The 22,905-nt window shown below is 44.7% G+C and overlaps 1 protein-coding gene across 1 annotated transcript in view; it reads left to right on the forward strand.

The window, feature by feature from the left end:
• The window catches only part of COMP (cartilage oligomeric matrix protein), a 49,770-nt gene that overhangs the window by 4,638 nt on the left and 22,227 nt on the right, over nucleotides 1-22,905 (forward strand). The window contains exons 2-8 of the mRNA XM_058163473.1: nucleotides 1,704-1,789; nucleotides 7,130-7,181; nucleotides 11,404-11,573; nucleotides 12,464-12,601; nucleotides 15,598-15,675; nucleotides 16,752-16,910; nucleotides 18,347-18,451. Coding sequence (XP_058019456.1) covers nucleotides 1,704-1,789; nucleotides 7,130-7,181; nucleotides 11,404-11,573; nucleotides 12,464-12,601; nucleotides 15,598-15,675; nucleotides 16,752-16,910; nucleotides 18,347-18,451 — 788 coding nt within the window. The remainder of the gene's footprint in view (nucleotides 1-1,703; nucleotides 1,790-7,129; nucleotides 7,182-11,403; nucleotides 11,574-12,463; nucleotides 12,602-15,597; nucleotides 15,676-16,751; nucleotides 16,911-18,346; nucleotides 18,452-22,905) is intronic.

The raw sequence follows: 22,905 nt of genomic DNA on the forward strand, positions 1-22,905 counted from the left end.
GGAGTTTACACTTTCTCTCTCAGCCCAGCCTTCCTCACAGGGTTGTTGTGGGAATAAACTTGGGAGCTGCCCTGTATCCACAGCAGCCTTTTGCTTTCAAAGAAATGACAGGATATAAATACCTTAATGGAGTCATATCGCCTCCTTGTAACCTGGAAGAGACGCTCTGCATTTTTGAGGCTGAGAGAAACAGCTTTTTTTCAGGAGCAGAAGAGCAAATATGCATTTTCCAGCTTTTACAGGGAGGTGTTTGTCTTAACAGGAACCCGCATGTAAGAGAAAGATATTCCTGAGTCATTTTCTTTGCAAGCCAGGAGGATCAAAGCTGCCAAATCTAACTAGGGCTGAAATTGCTTTTATACGGCAAGTAGTTGTGTGCACACAGCCCTCCCCTTCACACAGAATTGCAGGTAGGAACCACACAAGATCACTGAGTGCAGAGCATCTCAAAAAGGATATTGTGGGGCAGAAAGAGGCAGAAGAACTAAAATGACGACAAGGTGACAGCTGATTTGCTCATCCAGTGGTTAAGGCATCAGGCTAGAAACCAGGAGACTGTGAATTCTAGTCCCATTTTAGGCATAACAGCCTGGGTGACTTTGAAATGGCTTTGGAAAGAGTTGAGCTAGCTAGCTAGGGAAGAGAGAGACAAATTATTGAAGGTTAATTAAGTGTGGACTTCAACTCCCAGAATTCCCCAGCCAGCCATGTTGAATCGGGAATTCTGGGAGTTGAAGTCTACACATCTTCAAGGGGCCAAGACTGAAAAATCCTGCTTGGGGTGTTGTGCAAATGCACCCTTATAATGGAGGTGAAAACTTAGTACTCAATTAAATAGAGTTGCTCAATACAGTCTCATCCTTGACTTCCAATTTGGTTAATTAAGGAAAACTACACATCTCTGTTTATTTTAATTTTTTTTTGTAAACTACACTCAAGTATTGCTCTGCCGAAACAGATGGGCTAAAAATTAAATCACAGATAATTAAATCACATAAAACTTAGCAGCCAAGGAACACTGACCTTAATTATTATTATTATTTTGCAAACCTTGGACAAATATGGATATTTTCCCAATCTAAGCCCTTTTAGATGTTTTACTCTCCTCAAGAAGAAAAGAAAATGTAAGAAGCAGACATTTTAAACATTTTACAGGTGGTCCCTCTTCATATAGCGACCGTCTGAAGTTACAACAGCACTGAGAAAAGTGACTTACAACCAGACCTCGCACTTACGACCGTAGCAGAATCCCCTCAGCCCCGTGATCAAACTTTGGCTGTTCCTAGCCAGCTTCTGACAAGCGAAGCCGGAGGGGGTGGGTGGAGGGAAGCTGGATTCATTTAATGACTGCTTGGTTCTCTTAACAACTGCACTGGTTCATTTAACAATCATGGCAAAAAGGTTGTAAAATTGGATGCGGCTCACTTAACAACCACCTTGCAAGGCAAGGGAAATTCTGGCCCCAATCAGTCAAAGAACACCTGTAAATCAAGTCCAGGTTTTGAAGTAGGATCGCAAGGGGAAAAAAAAATCCATGCTGAAAATCAGCCTTCCCCAACCAGTGCCCACATTGGTTGCAATAGATAAAATTCCACCCTTCAGGCTATGGAAATATGTAGAAATGAGGCGGGAAGTCTCCAGAAGAGCCACGTAGCTTCCCAAAGCTGCTTTTTAACCCATTTAGTGTTTCTCTTCTGTTCTAGGAGGCGACCTCTCGCCCCAGATGCTAACGGAGATGAAGGAAACCAACAAGGCACTGAGAGAAATCAGAGAACTGCTAAAACAGCAGGTAAGAAGGGCGAAGACGGGTCTTTCCTTTGCAAATACCTTATTTTTTCTTTGCAACGGAAGCCGAACAGAGACCTGGTGCGTTTCTAAATTAACCCCCCTCCTCTGAAATTGCTTGCTGGGAATTCACTTGCAACAGCCACACATGCAAAGCGTGGAACCTGTGGGTTGAAATGAGCGGCTTTGTAGGGTTCGCATAAAAGAAGGAACGATTAACACATGAAATAAGACAAAATTCACGTTTCACTATGCTGCAAAAAGAAAACTTCAGCCCAAACTCAGCCTTTCTCAATCTCGGCCACTTTAAGCGGTGTGGACTTCAACTCCTAGAATTCCCTAACTAGCATTGCTGGCTGGGGAATTCTGGGAGTTGAAATCCAGACCGTTTTAAAGTGGCCAAGGTTGAGAAACACTGTTCTAAGTAAAGGTAGCATGTTTTTCTAAATGCAAAAAGCTTCATTTAAAAAAAATTATCTTGGCTCATATCTTTTGGGGACCAAGAAGGTTGCATAAATTCTGGTCCTTTGGGGAAGTTTGTGCTTCAAGGTGGCACCAGAGAGATTTAAATAAAAAAATAAAAATCAAGATGGCGGCTCCAACCATGTGACTGAAGTCCTACCCTTTTATATGTGCATTGTAGCAGATATTAAAAAGGAAGGGGGGGGGAATTCATTGCGTGGTTGAGCTGCCATCTTGACTTTTTTGACCCCTCGCTGCAGACATCCCTGCATGGTCAAGGCTCAGAAAACGGGCTAATACCAAGAGTTTACATAGAGTGGCAATTTCACTCAATGATCCTTATGCAAATCAAATAAAAGCCCGTCCCCCTTGAATTTTTCCACAGAATAAAGGTAGTCCTTGACTTAGAACCATTCATTTTGTGACCGGTCAAAAGTTACAACGGCACTGAAAAAGGTGACTTTTTGGCGCAGGGGTGAAATGTAAAATTTATTACTACTGGTTCTGTGGGCGTGGCTGGATGGGGGGGGAGTAATGTGACTGGGTGGGTGTGGCCAACTTGTTTCTTTTTTTTTTCTTTTTTTACTTTTAAAAGCATTTTTTTCTACAACTTCTTCGGCCAAAGAGGTTGTTAAAAAATGCTTTTAAAAGCCTCTGATGATCAGGCAACTCAACTGGGATCGTCAGAGGAGCCTTTTATTTTTATTTTATTTATTTATTTTATTTATTTCGATTTTTATACCGCCCTTCTCCCGAAGGACTCAGGGCGGTGTACAGCCAAGTAAAAACTCAATATATAAACATTAAAAGAAATTAAAAAAACATATTATAATGTGGCCGAAATTTTTAAAAAAATTAAAATCCTAAAAATATAAATAACCCCAATAAAATTTCAATCCAGTCCCGCTTGAATAAATAGGTGCGTTTTCAGCTCACGGCGAAAAGTCCGAAGATCAGGCACTTGCCGTAAGGGTTCTGACGATCCCAGCTGAGTTGCCTGATCGCCAGAACCCTTTAAAAGCATTTTTTTAACAACCTCTTCGGCTGAAGAGGCTGTAGAAAAAATGCTTTTAAAGGATTCTAATGATCCCGGCTGAGCCACGTGATCATCAGAGTTTTTTTGTTTTTGTTTTTACTTTTAAAATCATTTTTTGGCCTGAAGAAAAAATGCTTTTAAAAGTTTAAAAAAAAAACCCTCTGATGATCGCGCGGCTCAGCTGGGCATGGGGGGGGGCAGGTTTTTTTGCTACTGGTTCTCCGAACCACCCGCCACCATTGCTACTGGATCGGGCGATCTGGTCCAAACCAGGAGCATTTCACCCCTGCTTTGACGGTTAAAATTCCAAGGCGGACAACTGTCAGTCTTCAAGCCTTACTCATGGATTTGCCTGAAGGACTCAGATGGCCGCTGTTGACCTTTTCCGGTCCTGCTGTGTCTGCCTGCCTCTTATGCAACGCCACATTCCTTTTTTCCTCCCGCTGTTGGCTGTGGCCTCTGCCTGCCAGCTAACTGGAAAAACAGACGGGTAGACCCCCGTGCCAGGACAAACTCTCGTCAGCAGCGCAAGGGCTGGCGGGGCTGTGGGGGGAATGGATGTGGGGAGGTGGCTGCCCTTTCCACTCCTGCTTTGTCCTATATAAAATCTGCAGCAATCCTGGGCAGCAGTTGTGGAGAATTCCAGAGGCAGAGTTGGAGACAGGATCCTGGGGAGTTCTTGTCTAGTCACCGACACATACTGCAATTCCCAGCAACCAGGCCATTTCTCTCAGCCTCATGGGAATCACTACTACGGTAGATGAGCGAATTCAACTTTAAGACGTATGGACCACTAGTGGGTTTCACTTACCTTCGCTACCAGTTTGGAACTGTGAGCATGCACGTGCGTGCGCTCACTTCGCTCACGCACAGCGCTGTAGCACATGGGCAGAACCTTCAGCGCATGCGCGGAGTGTCCACGGCAGAGCCTCCCGCCGCCGCGACCAGTTCGCGTGAACTGGGGCGAATCGGTAGAAAACCATCATAGTATGGACTTCAACTCCCAGAATTCCCTAGCTAGCATGCTGGCTGAGGAATTCTGGAAATTGAAGTCCAATCGTCTTTTAATGTTGAGATTGCGAAACACTGTGAGTTTAGAGTTTAGTTTAGTTTAGTTTAATTTGATTTCTATACCGCCCTTCTCCCGAAGGATTCAGGGCGGTTTACAGCCAGATAAAACACAAGTATACATATGACACACAAATTTAAAAAACCTGTTAAAAAACTAATTCAATTTGGCCGAATTAAGACTAAAAACAATAATAAAAACTATAATAAACCCCTATTAAAATTACTTTATATTTTATATAAATTTTACATTATAAAATTAGAGTCATCTTACACAAGTCTAGAATGGTAGAGCCTCCAAGCACAGAAACAGACTACCTGAGGATGGGAGGATGTCTGTAGAAAGCCGAACGTTGAACTAGCTGGACTTTCACCAGGATCCAACAAGGCAGTTCTTTATCCCCATTCCATTCCATCCCATCCTGTCCTGCTTTTTCCATTGAGGAGGAGGGGGTGGATGTTATTCATTCAGTCGTGTCCGACTCTTGGCGATTCTATAGCTCAGAGGCCTTTCCACATCTTCTGAGCTTTTTCCATGACACAATTCCATTCTTTTCAACAGAAGGAAGCTCACATGCAATTCCCACCTTCCCTTCTAACTATACTCGTTCTGTAATCTCCCGTCTTTAAAAAAAATAACTTTTTAACAAGCGCGTTTGGCATGGAGGGAGGTAAGGGCAGGAATGGGCTGCTGGGGGTTCGGAAGAACCTCTAGCTAAGATTCTGTGCAGTTCGGAGAACCCCCAAATCCCACTCCTGGCTGGCCCTGCCCACCCTGCCCCTCCCCTCCCAGGAGTCCCCACATGGCCCATTTTGGATGCAGGTAAGTGCAGGGCGCACACGGAGGCTCGGGGAGGGCGAAAAACGGGCCTACCAGAAGTTCGAGAAGACCAGAAACAGGCCCATTTCCAGCCTCCAAAGGGCCTCCGGAGCCTGGGGAGGCAGTTTTCATCTTCCCAGAGGCTCAAGGAAAACCTGCGGAGCCCAAGGAGGGCAAAAACGCCCCCCCCTTGTGGTGCAGGAGTCCGACGAGGCCACGCCCACCATGGCCACGCCCATCCAGCAACTGGGTAGAGAATCCCTTGTTAAAATTTTTGAAGCCCACCCCTGGGTAAGGGCCCTTTTTTGTCCTGAGAAAGGACATTTCTGTCTTCTCTGACCTCCGTGCCGGGAGTGGAGCAAGGAGGCCAACTCAGTTCTCTTCTGTCCCACTCTCCAACAAGGTCTGGAGTTGATTAAGGGTCTGAAAAAATAGTATGGGAAACATTTGCACATTTGCTAGAGAGCTAACTCCCCGCATTTTCACCAGATGAGATGGATGCTCACAAAACCACCCTCCTTCCCCTGTGTCCCTCAATCTTTCAGTTGGACTGAACCAAGAGACCCTCCGAAATCCTTGACTTATGACTTTTTAATGACTGTTCGAAATTGCAACAGCACTGAAACAAAGTGACTTGTGACCAGCTTTCAGACTTATGACCGTTGCAGTGTCCCCATGGTCACATGATTGTCATTCGGTGCTTGGCAGCTGGCATGTATTCATGACAGTTTGCGACAACAAAAAGGGGAAATAATGATCAGTTTGGGGTTAGAGCGGGAAGATGGTTACCCGATAGCTTGCAAGAGGAAACAGGAAATGTTAGCTTGTCTAAGCAACCTCTTTTCCAGGTGTTCATGAGAAATGCACGTCAATCACAGGACATTTCCCATCCAACATCTGACCAGGTCTAATCCTGCTTTAAATGTTCAAAGCGTGCAATAGAAGAGTATCTATAGCTCAGAGCTGAACTGTGGAGTCTTTGGTGCTCTCTGAACTCAGTTCTTTGCTTAGACATTTCATCACCCAACTAGGTAACATCATCAGAATGAAGGGTGTAGGGTTTGTTTCTTGCTCAATAGTAGTAACTATGAGAGGGATCTTGGAGTCCTAGTGGACAATCATTTAAATATGAGCCAGCAGTGTGCTGCAGCTGCCAAAAAAGCCAACACAGTTCTAGGCTGCATAAACAGAGAGATAGAATCAAGATCACGTGAAGTGTTAATACCACTTTATAACGCCTTGGTAAGGCCACACTTGGAATATTGCATTCAGTTTTGGTTGCTGCGATGTAAAAATGATGTTGAGACTCTAGAAAGAGTGCAGAGAAGAGCAACGATGATTAGGGGACTGGAGGATAAAACATATGAAGAACGGTTGCAGGAACTTGGTATGTCTAGTTTAATGAAAAGAAGGACTAGGGGAGACATGATAGCAGTGTTCCAATATCTCAGGGGCTGCCACAAAGAAGAGGGAGTCAAGCTATTCTCCAAAGCACCTGAAGGCAGGACAAGAAGCAATGGGTAGAAACTAATCAAGGAGAGGAGCAACTTAGAACTAAAGAGAAATTTCCTGACATTGAGAACAATTAATCAGTGGAACAATTTGCCTCCAGAAGTTGTGAATGCTCAATCACTGGAAGTTTTTAAGATGTTGGATAACCATTTGTCTGAAGTGGTGTAGGGTTTCCTGCCTAAGCAGGGGGTTGGACTAGAAGACCTCCAAGGTCCCTTCCAACTCTGTTATTCTATTTTATTCTTGTTTATATACAGTAGCTTGCCCTGCTAGTGTTGGTGGGGTGTTGGGATTAAAGTGTTCTTTTCTGCTTGTCTTGGAGTAACATTAGACAACAATCAAGCAGAATTAACACTAAATTGTGGAGTGACAAACTTGGACAAACTTTCTTATTCTAAATACTACCAAGTTTTGCTGTTACTAAAGATTATGAACTTTTTCCACAGGTCAAAGAGATCATCTTTTTGAAGAACACCGTGATGGAATGTGATGCCTGTGGTAAGTCCACTTGAAAAGTGTGGTTGATTTTAAAACTCATATTTTGAGTTTTGAAAAGAAAAAAAAAGGAGGAAGAAAGGTTATCTTGACCACGCCCTCAGTCTTGACCATTATCACTTGGATGCTTCCTGTAGGAATTAGACAACTGAGAACCAATTGGGCTCATAAATTGAGGATTACTGTACTATTTGTTTTCTGAGATTTTCGCGGGTGTTTGTATGTAGGTCTTTGGTTATGTGGGTTTTCTCCCGCATAAAATTGGAAGTATCTTGGCGACGTTTCGACGAAGTCTCATTCGTCATTTTCAGGCTGGTGTTTACAGCTTTGTGCTTCTAGGAAGAAACAGCTGCGATCACACATTGCTCCTAGAAGCACGAAGCTTTAAACACCAGCCTGAAGATGATGAATGAGACTTCGTCGAAACGTCGCCAAGACACTTCCAATTTTACGCGGGAGAAAACCCGAATTACCAAAGACCTAGTTACTGTACTATCTTTAAACATATAAGAAATATATATTCCAGCAATATCTAAAATATTAAAAGATCTAAAATTATGTAAAATACATCTGTGTAGCAGGAGCTTGGCTCATTGAGGACTGGTGGTTCTTACACACTGCTGTGCAAAACAGAGCCACATGTGCTCTGGCTGTGCTATAAATGGCCTTTCGTCTGCATCTGGAACCAGGTTGGGTCTAAGTGAGCAGGATATTTGCTAATCAGAGGGAGGATCCTATTCATTGTAATCTGAAGAAGACGAGGAAGAAAGCAGCAGAGAATTCCCCTCCCACTGCTCATTCTTTGCAATTTCCTCCCTGCCAAAGACTGGGGCATTTCCATTTAGGATCACAGTGTTTGTCTCCCACTAATACATGAGAAGGTTCCTTACACGCGCTGACAAGACTAAATAAAGATGTTTCACTTTTCATGCAAAAAAAGCTTCGGCTGAAGAAGCTTCTCAGATGAGAAGTGAAACGTCCTTCAAAGAAAAACCAGAAAGTCCAGTTGCCTTTTGAAAAAGCACCTTGGGGCAACCATGATGGAGTCTGAGAATCTTCATGGACAAGAAGCAACTTAGAACTAAGGAGAAATTTCCTGACAGTTAGAACAATTAATAAGTGGAACGACTTGCCTGCAGAAGTTGTGAATGCTCCAACATTGGAAATTTTTAAGAAAATGTTGGATAACCATCTGTCTGAGATGATGTAGGGTTTCCTGCCTGGGCAGGGGGTTGGACTAGAAGGCCTCCAAGGTCCCTTCCAACTCTGATATTATTATTATTATTATTATTATTATTATTATTATTATTATTATTATTATTATTATTATTATTATTATTATTATTATTATTATTATTATTTCCCTTTCAGCACCTCCATCCTGTTTCCCCCTTAGGTTGCTTTTTGGCTTAAGGGAGGGAAGAGTTGGGCAGGTGGATGGTTGTGTTCTTGTCTGTTTCTGTTGAAGAGACTGGTTTAGTCTGGGCAACTGGCGATCCATAAGTCTTACAGGCAATTAATTAATTAATCGCAGTCATTCATTCAAGTTAATAATATAATATAACAACAGAGTTGGAAGGGACCTTGGAGGCCTTCTAGTCCAACCCCCTGCCCAGGCAGGAAAGTTCTTCCTTTGGAATGGGGCTTCTGGCAGATATACAGACCTGTGCATGTGTTACATATTATAACTGCGTCACATACATGCCAGTGGTGGGTTTCAATTTTTTTTTACTACCGGTTCTGTGGGTGTGGCTTGGTGGATGTGGCTTAGTGGGCGTGGCAGGGGAAGGAGACTGCAAAATCTCCATTCCAGGGGTGAAATCTAAAAAATTTCCCTACCGGTTTTGTGGACGTGGCTTAATTGGTGGGTGCGGCTTGGTGATCAGGTGACTGAATGGGCATGGTCAATAATAATAAATAATAAAAATAATAAAGTGTACAAAACTTGGGAGGCACCGGTCTGCCTTCTTTAAAAATAGAGGCTTCAGTCTACCAATTGCATTTTACTGAGAGGCAGGCACTGGTCTACCTTCTTTAAAAATAGAGGCACCGGTCTACTAGCTGCCTATAGCTGCCTATAGCGCTAACCTTTGAAGTGCCACGGCAGCTGTTTGCAGCTATATCACCACCTAGCGCTTCAGGGACAGAGAAGAGGAACAGCGAGGCATGGGCAGTTGGAGGGGGGCAGGGATTTTTGCTACCGGTTCTCCGAACTACCTGCTCCCATCGCTACCGGATCAGGCGATCCGGTCCAAACTGGGAGCATTTCACCCCTGGTCCATTCCCACCCCACTCCAGGGGAAGGTTACTGCAAAAATCCCCATTCCCTCCCGATCATCTGGGACTCGGGAGGCAGAGAATAGGTGGGGGTGGGGCCAGTCAGAATTTTTACTACTGGTTTTCCGAACTATTCAAAATTTCTGCTACCGGTTCTCCAGAACTGGTCAGAACCTGCTGAAGCCCACCTCTGATACATACATATATGGGGAAGGGATTTCCCAGTTTGGTTCAGTTGGAATTGGCATTCTGAGGTGGGCAAGGGGGGCACTGCTGAGGATTTATGTCGGTGTTTTGAATTGTTTTAAAACATCTATTAAGGGTCTGTGGGCTGCACACTGCCAATTCCTTGATTTTAATCGGGAATTATCAGGGGTGAAATCCAGCAGGTTCTGGGGAACTGGTCGCGGACATTTTGAGCAGTTTGGAAAACAGTAGCGGAAAGAGTGGGGCAGGAATGGAGATTTTGCAATATCCTTCCCCCAGGAGTGGGGAGGAAATGGGGATTTTGCAGTATCCTTCCCCTTGCACTATCCGCCCACCAAGCCATGCCACACCCACCAAGCCACGCCCACAGAACTGGTAGTAAAAAAAAATTGGGGACAGCAATAATTCCCACCACTGGGAATTATTGCTGTCCCCAAAAATTATCACAGAAGGGAAGAGAACATCAGTGGCATGCAATAGCTGGAAAGGGGAAAGGGAGGAGAAGGAGAGGAGGAGGAGGAGAAGAAGAAAGAGAGAGAGAAAGAAAGAAGGAGGAATTGCAGGAAGTGAGCACCCACCCCTCTCTTAGGAAAATGAGATATTTTAGAAAATATTAAAAAGGGCAGAATAATTCCCCTAAAAGGGAGGTAGAAACTCACCCCCTCCCCTTTGTCAATGGGCCATTAAGGCTGGGCCAGTCTATTCTACATAAGAAAGATCTACCTCCTTCAGGCACAGCCATAACAGGAATCCAAAAGCCCTTTCATTACTATCATCACCCAGCAAGAGTCAACCAAGCCTGGGACTCCAAAGACAACCTACAAAGTTACCCCTGCATGGCCCCATGGGAGTCTGACAATCAATCAGAACACAAGCTCAAATTCAAAGCCCAATAGAGGGCATAAAACCCAGGCACTCTCAGCATCTCTGCCCTTTTCTGCCCAGGACCTCAAAACCATGTGGTCCTGTCCACCATTAAAACATCTTTTCAATCTGTCTCCAAGTCTCCAGTGTCTTTTTCCCCACTTGGAACTGAACCCTGATGGACATTTCTTCCTGTTGGAAGAAAACGTCCATGTGGGTTCAGTTCCAAGTGGGGACAAAGACACTGGAAACACGGAGGCTGCTTGGAAAGATGGTTTAATGGTGGTCAGGATCACACGGCTTGAGTTCCTGAACAGAAAAGGGATGAGATCCTGTGCGCTCTCTGGCTTTATGCTTTTTCTGAGCTTTGAACTTTCTGGGGCACAGGAAGAGTATCCTGATTGGTTGTCAGACTCTCAGGGGGTGAGGGTCTTAGCTAGCCTTGCTGGCTGATGTAATCTTCCCAGGTGCCATGTGGTGAGTTTCTGTTGCTAGATGGGTCCTATTGTGTTGCAGATGATGATCCATTGACAAAGGTGGGGGGAATGAGTTTCTGCCTCTGACCTATTGACAAAGGTGGGGGGAAATGAGTGAGCTTGGCTGAGGCCTTAATGGACCATTGACAAAGGTGGGGGGTGGCAGGAAGTTGCAGGGAGCTGCTTTGTCCTAAAAACAAGTTTCTCCATTTCTCATCCAGGGAAATATAATATTCTGCCCTTTTTAATATTTCCTAAAATATGTCATTTTTTCTAGGAGAGGGGTGGGTGCTATCTTCCTACATTCCAACAGAATAAAAGGGCCTGGCTGACTGTGCAACCAACCACAACAACAACAATAATAATAATGGAGGTGGCCAAATCTCTTTTTCTCTCTCCAGGCTTGGGCACGGGAGTGGTGGGCCCTGGGATCAGTGTGGTTTTGAACCCCTGTTCTCCGAATCCATGTTTCCCGGGGGTCACCTGTACCAGCACCGGGACCAGCTTCCATTGTGGATCCTGCCCTCTGGGTTACACAGGCAACGGAACTTACTGCACCGACATTAATGAGGTTAGGATCGGCTGCTGCTCTGGACAAGTGACCTTATCACCAACGAGGCGCCTCCAGAAAGAAAGGGCTAAAATTGGGGAGGGGGCTGGCTGTTTTGTTGGGTTAAAAAGAGCCTTTCTTGGATCCAAGCCAGATTTTTTTTCCTCTGGAAGAAAAATAGGAAAATTCTGACTGTCCTTTAAACTAGGAGATTGTGAGTTCTAGTCCGCCCTCAGACATGAAAGCCAGCTAGGTGACTTTGGCCCAATCACCCGGAGCCTGAGTTCTAGTCCCAATTTAGGCATGAAAAGTGGCTGGATAATTTTGGGCCAATCACCCGGAGCTTTGAGTTCTTAGGCATGAAAAGTGGCTGGGTAATTTGGGGCCAATCACCTGGAGCCTGTGAGTTCTAGTCCTGCCTTAGGCATGAAAACTTTCTGGGTAATTTTGGGCCAATCACCAGGGGACTGAGTTCTAGTCCCACTTTAGGCATGAAAGCCATCTGCACACTATTCCAGAGAATCAAGTTCTTGAAAACGTGGAGATTTTTAGCTTCCCAGCCCATTTTTGGACCAAAAAGATTCAAGATGGCTTTAAGCAAAGGTCTCCAACCTTGGCAACTTTAAGCCTTGTGGACTTCAACTCCCAGAATTCCCCAGCCAGCTTTGCTCTGGAAATTTGCTTTGCTGGCTGGAGAATTCTGGGAGTTGAAGTCCGCCAGGCTTAAAGTTGCCAAGGTTGGAGACCCTTGCTTTAAGCTACTTTATAGCCCTTTCTGATGACGGGTCCAGGTGGGGACAGCCTGCCTATCTCAGGAATGCCCACTCCCAACAGGGCATCTGAATGGTGGGTGGACAGCAAAGTCACAATTGTCTTCTTGGTCCCGCAATGAGTGCCTCTTCTCTCTGCAGTGCACAGCCAACCCCTGCTTCCCCAGAGTCCGCTGCATCAACACCGCGCCTGGTTTCCACTGTGAGTCATGCCCTCCTGGCTACAGAGGCCCACCGCTGGAAGGAGTCGGTTTAGCGTTTGCCAGGGCAAAGAAGCAGGTAACAAGGATCTCCTCTCCTCTGGGGCAAATTTGTAACATTGGCAGCGCCTGCAGGTAGTCCTCGACATACAGCCATAAGTCATGTCGGTCGCTAAGTGGATCACCACATGATCACCACTCATTTTATTACCATTTTTGCGGTGGTTGTTAAATGGATCCATTGAGTGGAAGGTTTCTGGCCAAAAAAGAGCAAATTGTAAATTGTGGTCAACACATCACTGATGGCCACAAATATGAGCCAGTTCCCGAGTGCCACTAATGCAGGGATGAAATGCTCCCGGTTCAGATTGGATCACCCGATCCGGTAGCGATGGCGGCGGGTGGTTCAAAGAACCAGTAGCAAAAATCCCTGCCCCCTCCTCCGCCCACGATCATCAGAGGTTTTTTTTTTTAAACTTTTAAAAGCATTTTTCCTTTGCCCGAAAAAAATGCTTTTAAAAGTAAAAAGAAAAAAAGCCTCTGATGATCACGCGACTCAGCTGGGATTGTCAGAGCCTTTTAATGGCATTTTTTCTACAACCTCTTCGGCTGAAGAGGTTGTAGAAAAAATGTTTTTAAAAGGCTCTGACGATCCCAGCTGAGTTGCCTGATTGTCAGAGGCCTTTTTTTTCTTTTAAAGGCAAAAAAAAAATGCTTTTAAAAGAAAAGAAAAGCCTCTGACGATCAGGCAACACAGCTGGGATCATCAGAGGAGCCTTTTAAAAGCATTTTTTTACAACCTTTGGCCGATGCTTTTAAGCCTGCTGTTACCGTATGCCTCCCATCGACCCGTACGCTCTCACAGAGAGGGTCTCCTCAGGGTGCCATCCGCCAAGCAATGCCGGCTGGCGGCCCCCAGGGGTAGAGCCTTCTCTGTTGGAGCACCTACTCTCTGGAACGACCTTCCCCCCGGTTTGCGTTTAATATCTGACCTTCGGACCTTCCGCCGGGAATTAAAAACTCATTTATTTGTTCAAGCGGGACTGGACTGATTTTTAAATTTTTAAATTTTAAATTTTAAATTTTTTAATCTTTTGTAATTTTATATGGGGTATTTTAGGTTGGTCAATCTGACGGTTTTAATTCGGCCACTATTGAATAGGTATTTTAAATTGATATTTTTAACTTTGTATATTTACTGTTTTTTATCCTGGCTGTACACCGCCCTGAGTCCTTCGGGAGAAGGGCGGTATAAAAATTTAAATAAATAAATAAATAAATAAATAAATAAAGTTTAAAAAAAAAAGTTGGCCACGCCCACTGAACTGGTAGTAACAAATTTTACATTTCATCCCTGCCCTAATGTGATCATGTGACCTTAGGGGGCGGGCAGCCGTTCAAAACTTCAGATATGAATTAGAAGTAGCTCTGGGGAGGTCTGTTGGCTATGGGTGTTTTTTGCCAGAAAATAGAAAGAAATGCCGATTTTCAGCAAAAATGTCATGCATTACAATCACAGTGGGATGCTGCAAAAGGCAGTGCCAATTGATTGCTGAGCACATAAAATATGGTCACATGACCACGGGGAGGGGGTTGGCTAGGCTACTGAAACTTTTGGGGATTTGTTGTAATCTTGAACAATCACTGAATTGAACAATCACTAAGTCATAGATCCGGTCGTCCTTAGATTTACAACCACAATTGAGCTCAAAATTTTTGTTGCTAAGTGAGACAGTTAAGTGACTTTTGCCCCATGTTATCCCCTCTCTTGCTATAGTTGTTAAGTGAATCATGTTTAAGTTAGTAACCTGGTTGTTAAGCGAATCTGGCTTCCCTGTAGACTGTGCTGGTCAGGAGGTCACAAAAGGGCATCACAAGACACTGCAATCGTCATAAATATGAACCATTTTTTAAAAATTTATTTACATTTATATCCCGCCCTTCTCCGAAGACTCAGGGCGGCTTACAGTGTATAAGGCAATAGTCTCATTCTATTTGTATATTTACAAAGTCAACTTATTGCCCCCCCAACAATCTGGGTCCTCATTTTACCTACCTTATAAAGGATGGAAGGCTGAGTCAACCTCGGTCCGGGCTTGAACCTGCAGTAATTGCAGGCTACTGTGTTCTAATAACAGGCTTCTAACAGCCTGAGCTATTACCGCCCTTAATTTGCCAAGCATCTGAATTTTAATCATGTGATTATGGGGATGTTGAAACGGTCGTAAATGTGGAAAATGGTCATAAGTCATTATTTTCAGTGTGTAACTTTCCATGAAAGTAAGTCAAGGACAGAGTGCAGAGAAGAGCAACAAAGATGTTTAGGGGACTGGAGGCTAAAACATATGAAGAACAGTTGCAGGAACTGGCCGGATAGCTCAGGCTGGTAATAGCCTGTTATTACAACACAGAGCCTGTAATTATTGCAGGTTCAAGCCCGGCCCAAGGTTGACTCAGCCTTCCATCCTTTATAAGGTAGGTAAAATGAGGACCCAGATTGTTGGGGGGGGCAATAAGTTGACTTTGTAAAAATATACAAATAGAATGAGACTATTGCCTTATACACTGTAAGCCGCCCTGAGTCTTCGGAGAAGGGCGGGGTATAAATGTAAACAAAACAAAACAAAAAAAAACTGGGTATATCTAGTCTTATGAAAAGAAGGATTAGGGGAGACATGATAGCAATCTTCCAATATCTCAGGGGCTGCCACAAAGAAGAGGGAGTCAAGCTATTCTCCAAAGCACCTGAGGGCAGGACAAGAAGCAATGGGTGGAAACTAAGCAAGGAGAGAAGCAACTTAGAACCAAGGAGAAATTTCCCGACAGTTAGAACAATTAATCAGTGGAACAACTTGCCTCCAGAAGTTGTAAATGCTCCAAAATTGGAAGTTTTAAAGAAGAGATTGGACAACCATTTGTCTGAAGTGGTGTAGCCTAAGCAGGGGGTTGGACTAGAAGACCTCCAAGGTCCCTTCCAACTCTTGTTATTCTGTTATTATTCTGTTCTGACTACCTGCATGTTGTTCCCATCATTGGATCCAGCCCTGATCCCTGTGTGTTTGTTTTGCCAAACAGATCTGTAATGATGTCAATGAATGCGAGGAAGGGACTGCCAGACACTGCGTGTTAAATTCCATCTGCATTAACACTCCGGTAACTGTCCTTCACCACTCTGCCTCATACCTTCTCAAACCTGGACTTTATTACCTCCAGAGTGGGTGGGGAAAAATTGGGCCAGCCTTCTCCAACCTGGTGCTCCCCCACCCATGTCTCCTTCCTTCTTCTTGCAATTTGATATTCATAGATTGCTTAGCTTTCCCAGATTAGTGGATCTCATCTAACAGCCACCAGCTGCAGGCAAGTCTTCTGACTCACTGATTCCATCCCCTGGATGTTTCAGAGGAGAAAGGCTGGTGTCCAGCCAGCCATACTGGCTTAAACATCCTGTTGTGTCTGTCTTTGGATGAGCGTCAGAATGCATGTCCCATCGTAAGGCGTGAATGGCTTCCGAAGTTGGACGTACGTTCACTGAAAACCAGGGGAAGAATCCGAGTTTGGGTTCCATTTGAGCATGTGCTGCAGTGGAGCCAATGGGATTCTATGAATCTCAGAGCATCACACCCACACCCGCTCTTTGGGGTGCTTTAAACTAGGGGTGTCCAACCTGGGCAACTTTAAGACTTGTGGACTTCAAGTCCCAGAATTCCCCAACTAAGCTTGGTTGGCTGGGGAATTCTGGGACTTGAAGTCCACAGCTTTGAAGTTCCCAAAGTTAGACTCCCCGGCTTTCAATAAACAATTATTATTTTAAACAAAGAATCAGTAGAATGGCTTGCCTCCAGAAACTGAGGGTGCTCCAACACTGCAGGTTTTTAAGAAGAGATTGGACAACCATTTAACTCTAATGGTATAAGGTTTCCTGACTGATCAGGGGTCTCCAACCTTGGTAACTTTAAAACTTGTGGACTTTAACTCCCAGCAAAGCTGGCTGAGGAATTATGGGCCTTGAAGTCCACAAGTCTTAAAGTTGCCAAGGTTGGGAAGTCCTGGATTAGAAGACCTCCAAGGTCCCTTCCAACTCTCTTATTTTGTAAAGGATGGAAAAGATGGAGAGAAAGTGAAAGTGGAGAGAAGGTCTCACAAGAGTAATTGAGCTGGGTTCACCCATCTGTTGTGGGGAGGAGACGAATGCCAATCCAGCTGGTTGACTACCACATTTCCTCCCGCAGGGCTCCTACAAATGTGGAGCATGTAAGAGTGGCTTTGAAGGGGACCAGAGTTCTGGCTGCCGGGTCAAAGTCAAGCGACGTTGCCCCGATGGCCAACCAAGTCCTTGTCATGAGAAAGCAGAGTGCATTGTCGAGCGAGATGGGACTCTCATCTGCCAGGTGAGTTGGAGGCTTTCTCTGGAAGTTCCTCACTGACTTCCCAAACAGTCCCAAGGTTTGGGAAAGGGATGTTGTAGTTTCTCAGTTGTGAACGGTGGAAAGGCCTGGGTTTGTTCGCTCAGAACCTGTTTTAGGCTCAACGCTGGGGCACCACAGTACAGAGTGCCTTTGAGTGCGGATGATGTCAAATTCTAGGCAGAGTCCATCTGTAGAGCAGGAAAGGACTGGGTAGTAAATTTATTTTAGGAAAAGAGAAACATTAAAGCTGCTAGCAATGGAAGAACAATGTTGTGTCTGCACCCCCGAGCCAGGCCTGCTGCCAGAAAGTGACTTGGACAGTGAGGGGGAAGGGCTGTCAGGACTTACCTCAGGAGCACCGGCTTGCCTGGCTCAGCTCCAGGAGCCAGAAACAGGCCAGGTGGAAGAGATAACGAGGTCTCCATCCCCTGACTCTTCCCCCCCCCCCAGGCCACGCCTGCAGACCCAGCTGCAAATCAGGCTTGGTTTGGTAGGCAGGAGAGGAGGGAACAACAGAAGCAAGGGTGGGGCAGGCTTAGGAAGTGCTGAGTCATGGAACCACACCCCACAGGATATAAAAGGCAGCGAGAGCTGCTGTGTCTCTTTGTAACAGGCAAATCCACTGATTACGAGCTGAAGTTTGTTTCTGAGTGACTCACCAGCGTCGTGGAAGATAATGGAGGCTCTTGGCAGACGCTGGCTATTCTGCTGCCAGAGCTGATAGTGATGGCTAATTAAGCCATCTTTCGGATGGAGGCAAGGGGGGACAGAACAAACAAGCTGTTGACCAAGGCAGGTTGCAAGGTGGCACACAAGTTCCTGGTCTCTGTTAGAAGCAGGGGCTAATCCAGGACAATGGAGTTTACCGACAAAGAAATAAAGGGAGACTAGTATAGCTATTTTCAAACTTTTTAGTTCTCATCAGCTAGCCATACCCTTCTGGGATTTGAACCTGGGCTGCTTGCATATTAAGCAGATGTATTAACCTTTAGGCCACAGGTTTTCCTTGCTTTGTCAGCTATACCAGGGGGAAGATTGTTTTTCCGATCTATCAGGGCAACTTGGTCTACCCAAATACGGGACGGAGCATACGGCTTTCTGAGCTTGGTTGTTTTCTTGCAGACATTTAACTACCCAACCAGGTAACATCCCCAGTGCTACATGTTACCTATTGAGCAATGAAATCCAATGTTACATGGATGAAAACAACCAAGCTCAGAAAGCACCAAGGACTCCACAGTTCAACCCTGAACTACAAATATTCTCTTTTCTTGGTAATTCAGGACTTGATCGAGTCATTGTCCCCACGTGATGGTGAGGATAACTGGAATTTGGTCTCCCAAATTTAGAGCCAATTTTTCCCCCCCTCTTGGGAGACGGTGGCAAAGATGGGCATTCACGATTCCTTCTGCTTCTAGTGTATCGTCGGGTGGGCAGGAAATGGCTACATTTGTGCAAGAGATACCGACATTGATGGGTTTCCAGACGAGAAGCTTCGTTGCAATGATGAAAAGTGCCAGAAGGTAAGAAACCTCCTTTGAGTTAGGGTTTCATCTGTTTCTCCTACTATGGTGAGGGTCAACAAAACAGGCTGAGACCTTAGAAAGAGTCCCGAGAAGAGCAGCAATGATGATAAAGGATTTGAAGCAGGGGTGGTGTTCACTTTACCTTTGCTACCGGTGTTGTGTCTCGCCCAATCTCACCACAGCCGGGGCCTTCTTATCTGCTTCTGAACACGGAGGAATGTTCTAGTATGCCTCCCGGCCCCAGCCCTGGCTCCATGCCCAGACAGGCTGAAGAGGAGGAAATATCTCCAGCCCCCAGCTCTGGCTCCATGCCCAGGCAAACGGAGCAACTAGACCCCTCCCCCTCCTCCACAGCATGTGAGCCTGAGGGAGGTCAATTGCCAACAGCTGCCGACTGGAGTGACCCTCGCGTCAGAAGACTTGATAGGCTGAGGCAACAGAAGGAAGGGAGGGGCAGGCCTGGATAAGTGCTGAGTCATGGAGCCACACCCCATGGCCTATATAAAGGATCTGCTTTCTGGCATTCTCTGAGTCAGGCAAAGTCTACCTTATATTGCTGAAGTCACTTTCTGGTCTCCTGCTGCCCTGAGGACTTTGCTAGGACTTTGGCAGAGCTGCAGAGGCACACCTGATTCGGATTTCCCTGACCCGGTCGTCAGCAGAGGAGTGAGACACGACAACCGGTTTGCAAATGTGAGCCCATGCGTGCGCTTGCTTCGCGAGCAACACCTCTGCGCATGTGCAGGGCCTTCTGTGCATGTGCAGAGCATCAAAAACGGGACGTGATGATGCTCTGGTTGGTGGGCGGAGCCTCCCATAGCTGCTGTTACCAGTTCGCCCGAACCAATAGAACCGACTGAATACCACCACTTATTTGAAGGCTATATATAACAAGAACAACTGAGAGAACTAGGTATGTCTAACCCAGCGTTTCTCAACTTTGGCAGCTTGAAGATGGATGGACTTCCAACTCCCAGAATCCCCCAGCCAGAATTCTGGGAGTTGAAGTCCTCCTATCTTCAACATGTCGAGGTTGAGAAACATTGGTTTAACCTCTCTAAAAGAAGAGTTAGCGGGAGCATGAGAGCTGTCTTCTGGTACTTGAGAGGCTGTCACAAAGAAGAGAGTTATTCTCCAAAGTGCCAGAGGGCAGGACAAGAAGTGATGGGTGGAAGCTTGTTAAAGAGAGATCTAACCTAGGAGGAGAAATTTTCTTGACAGTGAGAACAAGTAATCAATGGCTTCCTTGCTTCCAGAGTTATGGGTCATCCATCGCTGGAGGTTTTCAAAAATAGACTGGACAACCATTTGACCAATATTGGTATAAGGTCTCCTGACATGAGCAGGGGATTGGACTATTTTTTTTTATTTGAATTTATATCCCGCCCTTCTCTGAAGACTCAGGGCGGCTTACATTGTGTTAAGCAATAGTCTCATCCATTTGTATATTATATTTGTATATTATATACAAAGTCAACTAGCACAGGGGTCTCCAACCTTGACAATTTTAAGCTTGGTGGACTTCAACTCCCAGAATTCCCCAGTCAGCTTTGCATTTACGATTTATTTATTTATTTATTTTATTAGATTTTTATACCGCCCTTCTCCCAAAGGACTCAGGGCGGTGTACAGCCAAGTAGTAAAAAACCCACAATATACACATTAAAACAAAACTAAAACTGAGCATATTACAGGAATGGCCGAAATTTAAAACAATTTAAAACCCTAAAATGCATAAATAGCCCCAATTAAAATTTTTATAAAACTTTTAAGCCAGTCCCGCTTGAATAAATAGGTGCGTTTTCAGCTCACGGCGAAAAGTCCGAAGATCAGGCACTTGACGTAAACCAGGGGGAAGTTCGTTCCAAAGCGTAGGAGCTCCAACAGAGAAGGCCCTACCCCTGGGGGCCGCCAGCCAACATTGTTTGGCGGACGGCACCCTGAGAAGGCCCTCTCTGTGTGAGCGTACAGGTCGGTGGGAGACATAAGGTAACAGCAGGCGGTCCCGTAAGTACCCGGGCCCTAAGCCATGGAGCGCTTTAAAGGTGGTAACCAAAATCTTAAAGCGCACCCGAAAGACCACAGGAAGCCAGTGCAAACTGCGCAGGATTGGTGTTAAATGGTTACAGGATTGGTGTTACCCGCGCAGCTGCATTCTGGACTAGCTGCAGCCTCCGATCCAATTCCAACAATAAGGCAATCTCCAACAACAAGGCAATTTTATTCAGTCCTTCTTAAACATTCTTAGAGGAATTCATTGTGCACAAAACAAAATGATTTATTTTGATTAAACTCATGTAAACACCCCTGGAAATTAATTTCACATGACTTAAGCATTCCTCTGCTGGTTTTACCAAGATAGGACATCCAAGTCCCCATTTTGGAGGTCATGTAAGTAAGTCATAGTCTTGTCTTTCGCTTCTTTGAACTCTTTATATGAAAAATTTACTGGCTATAATTAATTCCGCCAACACCTCTAACCGCAGCAATAACATCTGGAGCAAATAGACCAAATGACAAATGTTGAACAAACTGCCAAGAAAATATTCTGAGGTAAATGAACCTCATTTTTAATTCTGCGCAGGCCTTTCAAATAGTTTCTTTGGAACGGAGTTAATTCAAAATAATAAAACACCAAAAGGCCCAGTTTACTCTTACCACTCCCCCCATGGATGTAAACACCATTTTAAAACTGAAATTGTCTTGGGATATAACTGTTCACAAATAAACAGGTTGCAGTTATAACTATGACCCAACAATTTCCATGTAATCAAGGCATCCCAATATTTATTAGCATTTAAGTGGGGTCAGAAGCCTTGAGCTGAAAACAGAGTTGAGTTGTGAAGTTTGTTATTTCAGTCAGCAAGTAAAGCTGGGATAAACAAACGTCGTGATTGTTGAAAGGGTGGAAAATTAAATCCACCTTTCTCAATTCATACCTGTACAATAAATAATAAATAACAAAAAAATGTAAATAATAATTGGGACAATGAAAATTTTGCAGGATGTCTTTGCTAAATAAATGCACTCGATATCCTATATATTTGTTAAAATAAATACAGTAAGATTAATCAATAACAGCTACTGTGCTGAATTCAGCTTAATCACATTTCTCTTAAACCAAATACTCCAAGAATTCTAAGTCACCTTTATAAATCAGTGTTTTTTTTCCAACTTGGCAACTTTAAGATATGTGGACTTCAACTCCCAACTCCCAGTCAGCAAAGTCAAGATGGAGGCCATGTCAGTGAGATTGAAGCTCTGTGATCCACCCCAGCCCCACCGAAAAAAGGCAGGGCTTTGATTGCACTGTTGTGCCCGCTATCTTCTCTTTTGACCATATCTTGCACATACTCCTAGAAGTGCACTTCTTTGATGTATTTCTGGGAATTTGGGTTTTAAAAATGAAATTATTGGACTCAGTACACTTCTGAGATCAGACTGGAGTAGTGCAGAAATCACAGGAATAAATAAATATTTTAATTCAAAAAATAAATGCCTTAATTTGCTTGGCACACGCAGAGCAACATAGTTCAAATCTAATAACTGAGAAACTATTTTGCCAAGTAATTAAGTCGGCATTGGGGAAATTACCTTGCGTTGACGGCTGGCACTCTCAGACTAAGAAAATCTCTCCCAAAAAGTTTGGTCTAGCAGTTAGCGGTTAAGGCAACAGGCTAGAATTCAGGAGGCTCTGAGTTCTAGTCCTCCTTTAGGCATGAAAACCAGCTGGGTGACTTTGAGCCAATCGTCAGGAGACTGTGAGTTCTAGTCCCACCCTAAGCATGAAAGCCGATTGGGTGATTTCAGGCCAATCACCAGGAGATTGTGAGTTCTCATCCTGCTTTAGGCATGAAAGCCAGCTGGGTGACTTTGAGCCAATCGTCAGGAGACTGTGAGTTCTAGTCCTCCTTTAGGCATGAAAACCAGCTGGGTGACTTTGAGCCAATCGTCAGGAGACTGTGAGTTCTAGTCCCACCCTAAGCATGAAAGCCGATTGGGTGATTTCAGGCCAATCACCAGGAGATTGTGAGTTCTCATCCTGCTTTAGGTATGAAAGCTGGCTGTGTGACTTTCAGCCACTCAGCCCAACCAACCTCATAGGGTTGTTGTGGGGAAAATAAGAGGAGAAACAGTATTGAGTTTGTTCACTGTCTTGACTTAATTATAATAAATTAATAAAGGTGGGATACCAATTTTGTTTTAAGTGACATTTCCTCTTTTGGTCCTTCAGGATAACTGTGTGTTTGTGCCCAATTCGGACCAGCAAAACGTGGATCTAGACAACTTTGGGGATGCTTGTGACAACTGCGGAATATCAAGAACAACAACCAGTGGGACAGTGATGGCGACGGACGGGAGATCTGCGACAACGATATGGATGGAGACCGTGAGTTTGGGCTTTCTGGGCTCAGAAAGTGGGCTGGTTTAAAATATATATATATATATAT

Source organism: Ahaetulla prasina, chromosome 1 (assembly GCF_028640845.1).
Source record: "Ahaetulla prasina isolate Xishuangbanna chromosome 1, ASM2864084v1, whole genome shotgun sequence".
In the NCBI taxonomy this organism is placed as follows: domain Eukaryota; kingdom Metazoa; phylum Chordata; class Lepidosauria; order Squamata; family Colubridae; genus Ahaetulla; species Ahaetulla prasina.